We start from the raw sequence: 11,408 nt of genomic DNA on the forward strand, positions 1-11,408 counted from the left end.
GTAAGGTTTAAATNGGTTTAAATATCATTAAACTTAATTAGGTTTAATTTAAACATTAAACTTCATTACTTTGAGCTTTTTTTAGAAAGTCAGATATGTGTGTTTTTGAAGATGTAACAGTTTGAAAAAAAAAAACAACAACAGGAAAGCACACAAAAATAGAAGGTCTGTGACCACGCAGGCTTTTATTTTTAATTTTAGTTGTTTTTTTGTGTCGCCACTAAACCCATCCAGTTCAGATGAATCCTATAAACCTTGCAAAAAAAATTTTTACCTTGTCAAAATTGGTCTAAATGCTCCAAAAAAAATTTCTTGTGCATTTTTAAATCTCATATTTATCGTATCACAACATATTATACTCCTTTTAGTAATATTTTTTAAATACCTTTATCCCTTCATTTTTGATTTTACTATTAATGGATGAGTAAACATTTAATATAACAGTAGATTCACAGAAAGCAGGATGAACACCTGTCTGGAGTCAGGCAATAATAATAATAATAATAATAATAATAATAAACAATTAAAAGAATTTAAAAAACCCTCATGGCCGACTTGTGCTGGCTTAAAAACTGCCATAAAATAAATAAATTGTTGATTAATTGTTGGAATGAAAATCTGTCATATTTACAAAAGCAAATAAAAATATGTAATAATTCATAAAATCTGTAAATTTTTACAAATATAGGAACAATAACAGCAACTGAGAACGTTACATTATTATTATTTTTTACATCTGTAACAATATAAAAGTAAAAAAGTGACCTTTGACCTCATCTCAGTTAAATAAAAACCAGTCAGATCCGTTCTCAGCCGTAGACGTCGACGGAAATGCCCGCTTCGTTTCCCGGGGCGTCCTCTGCCTGCAGGAGGTCCAGGGAGCTCTCCGCCGCGCCGTCGGCAGCCTCCTCTGCCTCGTTTTCAGGCAACGCCAAGGAGGTCGGGACGACGTTGAACATGATGAAACCGACGGTGATGACGACGAACGAGATGATGTAGAGGAGGGAAAACTGAGGGGGAAAAAAGGCCAACCTCTATGAAACAACCTTTTGCTACATTTGGAAGCTGCTCGTTCACGAACCGCCCACCTTGTAGTGGAAGAGGAAGAGTCCACAGAAGAGGCTGAAGAGGTCGGCGGTGAGCAGGGACAGGTTGACGGCAGTGGCGCTCGTCATCCTCACCACGACGGGCATGAAGCTGTACAGCGCGAACATGCAGAGGGTGTAGACCGCAAACAGCATGACTGAGGAAGAGGAAGGACGACGATGATGATGATGAGGGGAAACGGCAACCCCTGAACGGCGATTTCTGACTTACCAGTGGAAAGACTCCACTCTACGGCTGAGACTGCGTGACTTTCCAGAACAGCTCTGAAAAAAGAAATGAATAAACGTGGGTAAAACGAAAGCATCGACGGGGAGCGCTGAAGCCAGATTCAAACAGGAACCTACAGCTGCACCCCACTGATGACGGTCCCAAACAGCCCCATCATGCCCAGGAACTCCACCCGGCTCAGGTTCTTCACCGTGTGCTCCTGGCACAGGTTGGACACGGCGTACAGCCCAGCGCTGAGCAGGACCAACGTGTCGCCCAGCAGCACGTCGCCCAGCAGCACGTCCCTGGCTGCGGAGGCAAGAAATGAGTTCAGATTCCAGGTCCACGACAAATAAAAACACATTTACAGAGGAGGAAAACAAAAACATCCTCACTGGACCCTCGGTCTCTTTCAGCCAAGATGTCGGCACCCACCATGGCCCCCACCCCCAACAAGCACACCGTAACAGAGACATAGTGGACCAGCTTGTAGCGGGTCTTCATAAAGAACCAGGACAGAAGCATCAACACCGGGATCACGAAGCAGTCCAGCAGCTAAAGTTGGAACAAAAATTAATATTTTATATGATTATAACACAGTAAAACCTGTTTCCTCCGTGAGTTTCAGCTGTTTTCTCGTACCTGAATGCTGGTCAGGGTGGTGAACTGGTACGCCTTCACAACTGCATAGTTCGCCTCCACGTCTGCCAAACCCATCACCAAATATTTCCACCACTTGTGTCGTAAAATCTGTAGGATGTTACGGTCACCTGAAGAAACAGATTACAACGCAGCTTTTTACTAAACATAAATTACAATATTAGCATCTGTTTTGCTAATTTTTCCTGATGTTTTAGTACTTATAGCTACAGTTAGAGACCAAATCAACTTAACTGTGGATTCCTAAAAATCTTTTCACAACTTTAGGGCTCATTCCCTCTGACTGATTGCCGTTCTGACCTTTGTGGACGCAGAGGATGGTGGTGTAGGTGAGCAACAGCAGGGCGTAGTTGAGGAAGCTCTGAAACATGGGCGTCTCCACCTTCAGCTCAGCCAGGAACTGGCAGCTGACGGCCGTCCCACAGATCAGCAGGGACAGGACCTGACCCATCAGGATGGTCTTCAACAGGCGCCTGGAGGGTTGGCAACATTGTCGTGAGTCAAACAGAAACRAAGCAAATCACCCATCAGATTTTTCAGTCACGGAAAAGACGGAGGGGGCTGGGCCGAAAAAAAAAACTTCTCTAAATTCAAAGATATCTAGAGATAGCTTTGTAATTCCACAGCAATTGATTTTAGATAAAGTCCAAGTTTGTGCATAAGGATCACAATTCATGTGTTACTCTACTGTATATGACTTCAATACATGAACCACAGACACATTTTTCAATGAAATATCTGTAAAGGTTTAAATAATAATGAAAGTAAAAAGCTGACATAATGTTGCTCACCATGTGAAGATATCCCTCAGGTTGTAATTGTTCACTCCACAGGCAGAGCTCACTTTCCCACACAGTCTGTCCTCCATGGGCTGTTCCATCATTCCGAGAGCCTAATCTGGAAAAATACAAGAACAAGATGATGAAAAAAAAAAGTTTTCCTCATCATAACTATTCAAGCAGAAAATCTGCAAATCTGCACAAGAATGTGATGTGCCCTCCCAGAAACGTTTGGGTGTTAAAGACTCACGCTTAAAGGGTAAAATGGTCATTTAATTTATCTTCACTGGCAAACAATAAAAAGAACGTTTTTCTGACATCTTAAATGCACCGTAGAGGTGGAAGCTGAAGCAGTGTTTTAAAGAGTTTAGCCCTTGATCAACAGGAAAAACAGGATAAGTCATGTTTTAGTGTGGCAGAGTTATGCCGATCTTTAAAACAGATCGTGAAAATACTAAAAATATATTTAATTAAATTGAAATCATCATAACTACTAGAACTGATCTACAAAAAATGTTAAAACTCTTACTTTCTGAATGCAGTTTGGTCAATGTGCTTCACGCGCGCAACATCGTCAGCGCTTCCCCACGTTTCAAACTAGCAGCTACTACAAACAACTATTTAAAATCAAAATAAAATGATTAAAAATAAATCGTTGCATACGCCTTTCTCTTCGGTCATCTCTTTTTATGGGTATGAAATTTTCTGACCAAGATAATCATCCGGATTTCTGATAGTTCTGGACTACATCCTCATTCACGGGGTACAGTAATGGATCAATCTAACTTGGTGGGTATGCAAAGCCCGCCCTTTCTGTGCTCTGATTGGTTAGAAGGAATTGATGGACGTTGCGTCATGCAATCGCTTAGGTTGGTGCTGATATGGAGGAAATAAAAGCTTCTCTTGTATAAATGTATAATACACTTAAAATAATTGACAAAATTTGCATTAAAAATGTTATTTTATACTGTATCGTAAAATTTAATTAAAAATATTTTTTAGCTCAAAAAGCAACATTTTCTTTTAATATCTGCTGTTTTCCAAATCCAGATCAGCTTCCAGATTTTCCTCTCCTGCCATGAACTCCCCATTGCTTATCTAAACTGCCTTTGTTATTCTCATGTGAAGGTTAAAATCCCTCCCGCTTAGCTGAGAGAATAATAAGCTGAGAGGGAATGATAACAAAGACTGCACTGTAAATGAAACAATAACTCCCCCAGAGACTGTACAAATATTGTTATCTTACCTTTAGTCCTACTCAGTGGGAAATGACCTGTTAGCAGACAGTGCTGTGAGGAGGAACAAGGTCATGAGATGAACTCAGGGGTCTGGGTTGAGGGAGAAGTGTAGTTGTGAATCTATTAAATAAACTTCGCAAATATTTGCACAGCTGCACAAGTATTAGTAGTAATTCAAAGCCATACTTGAACTTTTGTATTCCACTATGGTAATCATGCCATGATGTGTGTGTAAAAACTCACAGGAAGTCACATAATAACATTTWTTCCGAGCTGATATAAGCATAATATAATTTAATGTCTTCAAAACATTAGAACTTGCGTCTTTTAAGGATTATAATACTTTATTTTCCACCTAAAATCCATCAAGATCACTGCACTGGCACTTGCTCTGTTTAAATCCCCACTTCTGAAATCTCGCGAGATTTTTCGAGAGGATAAGTTAAGGGAACATGGCGGCGCCGTCTAATTTGCTAAAGGTAGGGAGGCACAATTCAATTATTCGTGTTCACTGCTCACTGAAACGCTTGTCATTTTTATCATGTAACGCTGCCGTCTAGCGCTACTTTTTGCGGACGTTTCGCAGCGGCTGCACATGACGGAGCCCGTAATGTTGACTTTAACCGGCTGGAGTGAAGTTACATCTGGTTAGCATTAACATTAGCCGCCGCTGCTGCTTGTCAGTGATTTCGCTTGGCTAAAATAAAATAAAAGCAGCAGAGATGAATGTGAATTATGAAGCAGAAACAAGGAAGCCGCAGATAAACAACAACCAGGATTCAAACTGTTGGTTTATTCTCCGCTAAAATTATGATTTTAGTTCACGGCTGCCTCCAATCTCTGTCATTTAGCAGCTCTGGAATTTGCAGTTTTTTACAGACACAACAAAGGCTGCATGGAGCAACTGTCAAGTACTTCTGAGCACCCAATCTTAGAATCTGAGCTTTGTAATAAACCATAACAAAATACATCGCTATAGCTGAAGCAGAGGGAGCAAGGCTCTGCAAAAAATCTCAATAATCTATTTGAAGTCACTTTAACACTGGATTGTGAATCATTCAACCAAACCTGCAGATGTCTGCACAATTTATTGAAGAGCCTGTTTTTAATTGGATGTTTGGGTCAAATTTATCTTAGTGCTCTAAAAATTTAATACAGTTTCATGAGCGTAAAACATAACTTTTAACTTGGGGGAAAAAAATTAAAACACTGTTAGCTGTAAACTTGTGGTTCACAAAGTTGGGGTCACAACCCTAATCTGGGTCCCAAAACACCTAAATGTGGTCTTGGAAAAAAAATTAGGATTAATTCCATTTCAAAATGGTAAAATGGTAAATGGACTGAACTTATAGAGCGCTTTATCAAGTCCCTCCGGACCCCAAAGCGCCTTACACTTACAGACATCCACCCATTCACACTCACATTCACGCGCTAAAATGACTACTAACTGGATTTTATTCTTTGCTTTAGTTTTAAAAAGGACTGTGTTAAGTAGGGGTGTAACAATATRTTGATCGATATATCTATTAAATTATTAGTGATTCAATTAAATTGAGTTAAAATAAAAACATCAATCCATATTGTTAGATGGGCATATTGCTTCATATCAATTGCAGACTAGTGAATCGAATCAAATCGTGTCAGGACTGACATTGAGATATGGAAACAAATCAATATATTGTGATAAAGCTGGTGATTTACACCCCCTAGTAGTTAGTGTACTTAAAAACAGATGAAAGTAACATAATGAATATTGTAACTATGCGCTTGTTTATTTATTTGGTACCAGTGTTTATCACCCAAAGATACTTAGAGGCACAGGTCTCTGCTAATGTAGACAATCAACTTAGAATGCAGCTTTCAAGTCTTGTGAATCTTTACTGTGTTTCAAACAATGYGCAAAAAACTGTTCTGCATTATTTTAATTTAACCAGGTGAGATAACGGATAGAAGCRTCTGAAATGAACTTCAAACTTGGCCATGGATAAGCAGAAAACATTTAAGAGTGCAGCTAGGCAGACTAGTGTCAGAGTGTTAATCGTGTTTTACGGTAAACGTCAAACGAGCTGTGTTTTCTCCTGTCTGACWCCAGAACAAAGGCTCCCTACAGTTTGAGGACAAATGGGACCTGATGCGCCCCATCGTGCTGAAGCTCCTGCGGCAGGAGTCCGTCACCAAACAGCAGTGGTTCGACCTGTTCTCGTGAGTTTTCTGTGGCTTTAATCCTGATTTGTTCCCAGCTGTTGGAGGCAGAAATGATCATCGTTTTGTCCCGTCTCTGTCTCTTTAGGGACGTCCATGCAGTTTGCTTGTGGGACGACAAAGGTCCAGCTAAGATCCACCAGGCTCTCAAAGAGGACATCTTAGATTTTATCAAACAAGCTCAAGCAGTGAGAAAGCTCTTCTTTTATTTTTAATCTTCATTCAACCCTCTGCTGGTCTTTAAAGGGATCCATGATTAGTTGTAACATTAGACTTTATTAAATAAACATATTTTTAACTGTAAAATAAAGACTGTAAAAATACTGTAGGCTGTTTAGTTTTTATCATATTTAAACTAAAAGTTTAAAAATAAATTACACCGACAGGCCCATTTTATTTGCACACAAAGCATTCTGGGTAAATGATGACGTGGATAGGTCCTCAGTGCGAGGCTGCTAGTGAGCTATATCCACCCTGAAGGTTAATCTTGGACAATATCTGATGATCGACTCTTTTAAATGAAACCAAAGAGCGTTGACAGAGAGGAGAAGGTAGAAATGACTCAGCCTGGAACTGAAAATATGGATGGAGGACAACAGAGCTGCTTCATGGAAGAAGAACCTCAGCTTAGCCTGTTAGCTTTAGCGTTAGCCCCAACGCTATCACCATATATATGTATTAGCTCAGTGCTACACATTCTTCTTATGTCACTGAGGTCCTCCATCCACATGACAGAGAGGAGAACACAAAAATGACTCAGCTGCAACTGAAAATATAGATGGAGGACCTCAATTTAGCTTGTTTGTTGCACTAGCGCCGAGCTAATAATTATGGTGTCAGTACTATCGTGAAGGCTAACAGGCTAAGCTGAGGTTCTTCTTCCATGAAGCAGCTCTGTTGTCCTCCATCCATATTTTCAGTTCCAGGCTGAGTCATTTCTACCTTCTCCTCTCTGTCAACGCTCTYTGGTTTCATTTAAAAGAGTCGATCATCAGATATTGTCCAAGATTAACCTTCAGGGCGGATATAGCTCGCTAGCAGCCTCGCACCGAGGACCTATCCAYGTCATCATTTACCCAGAATACTTTATGTGTAAATAAAATGGCTCCGTCCATGTTTAAATATATTTTTAAAAATTTACAAAAGTAAACAGCCTACAATATTTTTACTGTCTTTATTTTACAGTTAAAATATATGTTTATCAAATAAAGTCTAATGTTACAACTAATCGTGGATCGATCCCTTTAACTGACAGGACAAATCCTGTATTTATTTTGTGTTCAGTTACAGTAACTCTGTCCTGATTCTCACCTTTTATTCCTCAAGCGTGTCCTGAGTCACCAGGACGACACGGCGCTGCTGAAGGCCTACATCGTGGAGTGGAGGAAGTTCTTCACGCAGTGCGACATCCTGCCCAAACCTTTCTGCCAGCTGGAGATCACTCTGATGGGCAAGCAGGGATGCAACAAGAAGTCCAACGTGGAGGACAGCATYGTCCGCAAAGTGAGGACGTCCAGACGCCGTAAAGTTGGGTGATTTAAATTTTATTTTTTTAATTATTGTTGTTGTTGTTTTTTTTTTACCGTAGCTCATGCTGGACACGTGGAACGAGTCCATCTTCTCCAACATTAAAAACCGTCTTCAGGACAGCGCCATGAAGCTCGTCCACGCCGAGAGGCTGGGAGAGGCCTTCGACTCGCAGCTGGTCATCGGAGTTCGAGAGTCTTACGGTGAGAAAAACACCAAAATGGGATGAAAAATGGAATCAAATTTAGTCTTTACCAATATTGCTGTGGCCATTTATGTTTGAAATTGTGTAAAAAATTATACATTTTATATATTTTTGTTTGTTTTCACTTTAGGCAGTTGGAATGTACTTAAGTTAATTTGTAAACCAAACATGAAGTTTAATAATTGCATTTGGAAATGTTAGAATTACTGTAATCTTTAGACCCTCCCCTTAATTTAAATGTTTAAGAAGACACCGCAGAGCGTGGTGCAGATGTTTTTTGTTTGTCAAATGTCCGGTGTTACAATTGGTGGTTTTGGTAAAGTGATTTTTTTAACCACTTTTTAAACTTGTAAAATCAGATTATTTTTCATTTGCACCTAAGTTGTAAAAAATATCAGTTATTATTTTGTGTTCTTTTTGTTGCTAGAAATAATGATATATTTTTTTCAAACAATCAAGTCAGAAGTGCATTCAAGAAACAAATCACCTGTTGCTACCCTCAGCCTTTCTATTTATTTATGTTTTTGTTTGGAATAATTATGGCATTGGGAGGCCAGAAGACCGTGACAAATATTTTAACAGTTTAATTTGGTAATATTACCTATTAGGGCTGTGTATTGGCARGAATTTGGTGATTTGATACACAATACGATATATCGCTATGTTGTGATACTGTTAACAGAGCATTATATTGCCTTTTTTTTCTCCATACGATTCTAATTACAAAACAATGCATGCATAAAATCTGATTAAATTCAGTTTATTTTTATGCAATCAGAACACTGAAAACATTTTCACATTTCTTCTAACAACATCCACCTATTAAGCCTTAATTAATAATTGMTGCAGCATCAGAAAATCAAATATCGCAAGTGTATCGATATTTTCTTACACCCCTATTACCTCAAATATTCTAGTAAGTGTTGTTTTATTTTTATTGTATTTTTATTTGTTTATTTGTTTGTGAGCAGTGAACTTGTGCTCCAATCCTGACGACAAGCTGCAGATCTACAGGGACAACTTCGAGAAAGCTTACATGGATTCTACCGAAAGGTTCTACAGAACTCAGGCGCCGTCGTACCTCCAGCAGAACGGGGTCCAGAACTACATGAAATACGTGAGTCGCCTGCTGCTTTTTTTATTTTTATAAAAGCTGAAACACAAACCACGTTTCAACAAAACCACAACAGAACTCGACCTCCTCAAACATCATCTGAGTCAGATCAGAAGTACTGGGTTTGGTTCCTCGCAGCTCGGGTCACGTCTGGGCTAAATAAGCATTAATAACAGTTTTATAACCATTCAGTTTGATTCAATGGCTTCAGCTTAACAGGTTTTATCCTAAAAGACTTGAGCTAAAAAAAAAAGCAACAGAGAAACTAATACATTTTTTTTTATTTAGAAAAAATGTTATTGTTTCAGAAATAGTTTGGATTCCATTCGTCATTAAATTTGATCCTTTTACTAATCTCTGTATCATATATATCACAAAAACAGATCTGGATTTATCCATCGTATCACCAGCAGAACAAAATAATACCAAACCCAGACTAAAATCAACATATTTATGTCAGGAACAAAAAAAATCKTATGTTCAGTAACTGTTTTGTCACCAGGCCGATTCAAAGCTGAGGGAAGAAGAGAAACGAGCTTTAAGATATCTGGAGACGAGACGCGACTGTAACTCTGTCCAAGCTGTGAGTAATATAAACCTCTATATTATCAGTTTAACGTTTGATCATCAGACTTTTTCACTGTTTTCATCTTGTTCTTCAGTTTTTTTAAAGACAATGGCATATTTTGACTCAACTCCACTCCTGTATTTGCACATAAAATATCCCAGCGTACTGGACCGTCTACTACATTTATCATCGTAGCATCGTTTCATCTCCACAGTTAATGGAGTGTTGCGTCAACGCGCTCGTAACGTCCTTCAAGGAGACCATCTTAGCCGAGTGTCCGGGCATGATCAAACGAAACGAGACAGAGAGTGAGTACCACGAGACCCACCTCCAGAAAATAGACCAGACCAGAACTTCTGTGTGTCTGCAGAACATCTATGTGACAGTAGTGCTAAATGACTTTTCTCTGAAAATGCAGAGGCGTATAAAGTAACTAAGTAAAAGTCAAAACGTCTTAACAGAAAATCAGTTTGGTAAAAAAGGAGTTTGGTGTTTTGGCTCCAGGTGAATCAGTTCTCTCTCCCTCAGAGCTGCACCTGATGTTCTCACTGATGGACAAAGTTCCCAGCGGCATTGAGCCCATGCTGAAGGACTTAGAGGAGCACATCATGAGCGCCGGCCTGGCTGACATGGTGGCTTCAGCCGAGACCATCACCTCTGTGAGCGTCTCGCACACAGTGCCGTGTAGGAGTTTTAATCCACACTTACTTTCTTTAAATTTTGCTTTTTAATGTTTTCTTGTTGTTTTAGGATTCAGAGAAATACGTGGAGCAGCTGCTCACGCTGTTCAACCGCTTCAGTCGACTGGTTAAAGAGGCCTTTCAGGACGACCCTCGCTTCCTGACCGCCAGAGACAAAGTCAGTCACAGTCTACTCCTGCGTCCATCCTAATTTAAAAACATGAAAATAAAATTTATTTTAATTACATCTTTCTACAGGCATATAAAGCTGTTGTGAACGATGCTACGATATTTAAATTAGAGCTTCCAATGAAACAGAAAGGGTAAGAAAAGTTCTCGTCTGTGTTTTTTTTTCTTTTGGTTGTGAAAGGTTGAAGCTCTCAAGTCTTTAACTTTGTTTGTAGTTTTTATTAATTATTTATTTATTATCAGGGTGGGAATGAAAACTCAGCCAGAGTCCAAGTGTCCAGAGCTGCTGGCCAACTACTGCGACATGCTGCTGAGGAAGACTCCGCTCAGTAAGAAGCTCACCTCTGAAGAGATCGAGGCCAAACTCAAAGAAGTTGTGAGTTTCATGTATTTTTATTTGCTGCACTCTTCTAACAGTTTGTGAAGCTTTTTATGCTTCAGACAACAATTTAGAACTCCTTATCCACCAAACTTATAATTTGTCCTTTTACAAAAAATATTGTGTTTATCAGTGGTAAAGTACTTAAAAGAAATAATYAAGTAAAAGTAAAAATACCTTAACAGAAACTGACTTCAGTAAAATTTAATTTTGAAAAAAAAATTAATTTGTAGCATTTAACAAGGTGTTAAATTTTAAAGTAAAAAAGTAAAAGTACAGTTTTTATGTTTTGAATGTAACGAAGTAAAAGACACATACTTGGTAAAATTACAAATCCACAAAAAATTTACCTAAGTCCTGTAAAAAATTAAACTACTACACACCTCTGCTGTTTATGTTGTTGATGAGTGTTTAAAAATTATACATTTTTTAAACTAAAATATTCAAATTTTTGTGGTCTGTTAGCATTTTAAAATATTTTGTCAAACTGACTTAAACCTGATTTATTAAAATTTTTATCCGACAAAAAGCTAAAACTTTGCCTGAATTATAG

The 11,408-nt window shown here is 38.7% G+C and overlaps 2 protein-coding genes across 4 annotated transcripts in view; one reads left to right on the forward strand and one right to left on the reverse strand.

Annotated features, from left to right (window-relative positions):
* Positions 1–166: 166 nt before the first annotated feature.
* slc35f2 (solute carrier family 35 member F2) lies at positions 167–4,040 on the reverse strand. Of its 2 annotated transcripts, none has more exons than XM_014003994.1 (9): positions 4,000–4,040; positions 2,766–2,871; positions 2,275–2,447; positions 1,957–2,084; positions 1,710–1,869; positions 1,452–1,623; positions 1,318–1,370; positions 1,089–1,243; positions 167–1,010 (listed from the first exon to the last, which is right to left on the reverse strand). In XM_014003994.1, exons 2-9 carry the CDS (start codon positions 2,855–2,857, stop codon positions 810–812), a joined length of 1,134 nt encoding a protein of 377 aa, XP_013859448.1. In that variant the 5' UTR covers positions 2,858–2,871; positions 4,000–4,040; the 3' UTR covers positions 167–809. The 2 variants fall into 2 exon arrangements, with proteins under 2 accessions (XP_013859448.1, XP_013859447.1); XM_014003993.1 differs by lacking the exon at positions 4,000–4,040 and adding an exon at positions 3,283–3,544.
* A 376-nt stretch (positions 4,041–4,416) lies between these two features.
* The window catches only part of LOC106514630 (calpain-5), a 50,622-nt gene continuing 43,630 nt past the window's right edge, over positions 4,417–11,408 (forward strand). For both annotated transcript variants that reach the window (XM_014004006.1, XM_014004005.1), the window contains exons 1-12: positions 4,417–4,470; positions 6,084–6,193; positions 6,282–6,381; positions 7,520–7,696; positions 7,782–7,923; positions 8,897–9,042; positions 9,542–9,622; positions 9,822–9,915; positions 10,136–10,266; positions 10,358–10,465; positions 10,546–10,610; positions 10,720–10,852. In XM_014004006.1, coding sequence (XP_013859460.1) covers positions 4,444–4,470; positions 6,084–6,193; positions 6,282–6,381; positions 7,520–7,696; positions 7,782–7,923; positions 8,897–9,042; positions 9,542–9,622; positions 9,822–9,915; positions 10,136–10,266; positions 10,358–10,465; positions 10,546–10,610; positions 10,720–10,852 — 1,314 coding nt within the window. In that variant the 5' untranslated portion in view covers positions 4,417–4,443. The remainder of the gene's footprint in view (positions 4,471–6,083; positions 6,194–6,281; positions 6,382–7,519; positions 7,697–7,781; positions 7,924–8,896; positions 9,043–9,541; positions 9,623–9,821; positions 9,916–10,135; positions 10,267–10,357; positions 10,466–10,545; positions 10,611–10,719; positions 10,853–11,408) is intronic.

This window comes from Austrofundulus limnaeus, unplaced genomic scaffold (assembly GCF_001266775.1).
Source record: "Austrofundulus limnaeus strain Quisiro unplaced genomic scaffold, Austrofundulus_limnaeus-1.0 Scaffold21, whole genome shotgun sequence".
Taxonomy (NCBI): Eukaryota; Metazoa; Chordata; class Actinopteri; order Cyprinodontiformes; family Rivulidae; genus Austrofundulus; species Austrofundulus limnaeus.

What these genes read in the sequence shown, in the direction of transcription:
- slc35f2 (XM_014003994.1), bottom strand. Translation starts at nt 2,857, where the DNA reads ATGATGGAACAGCCCATGGAGGACAGACTGTGTGGGAAAGTGAGCTCT. An exon ending in CCACCCTGACCAGCATTCAG is followed by an intron (nt 1,870 to 1,956) that starts GTACGAGAAAAC and finishes TTCCAACTTTAG; the next exon opens with CTGCTGGACTGCTTCGTGAT. An exon ending in GTCATCAGTGGGGTGCAGCT is followed by an intron (nt 1,371 to 1,451) that starts GTAGGTTCCTGT and finishes TTCTTTTTTCAG; the next exon opens with AGCTGTTCTGGAAAGTCACG.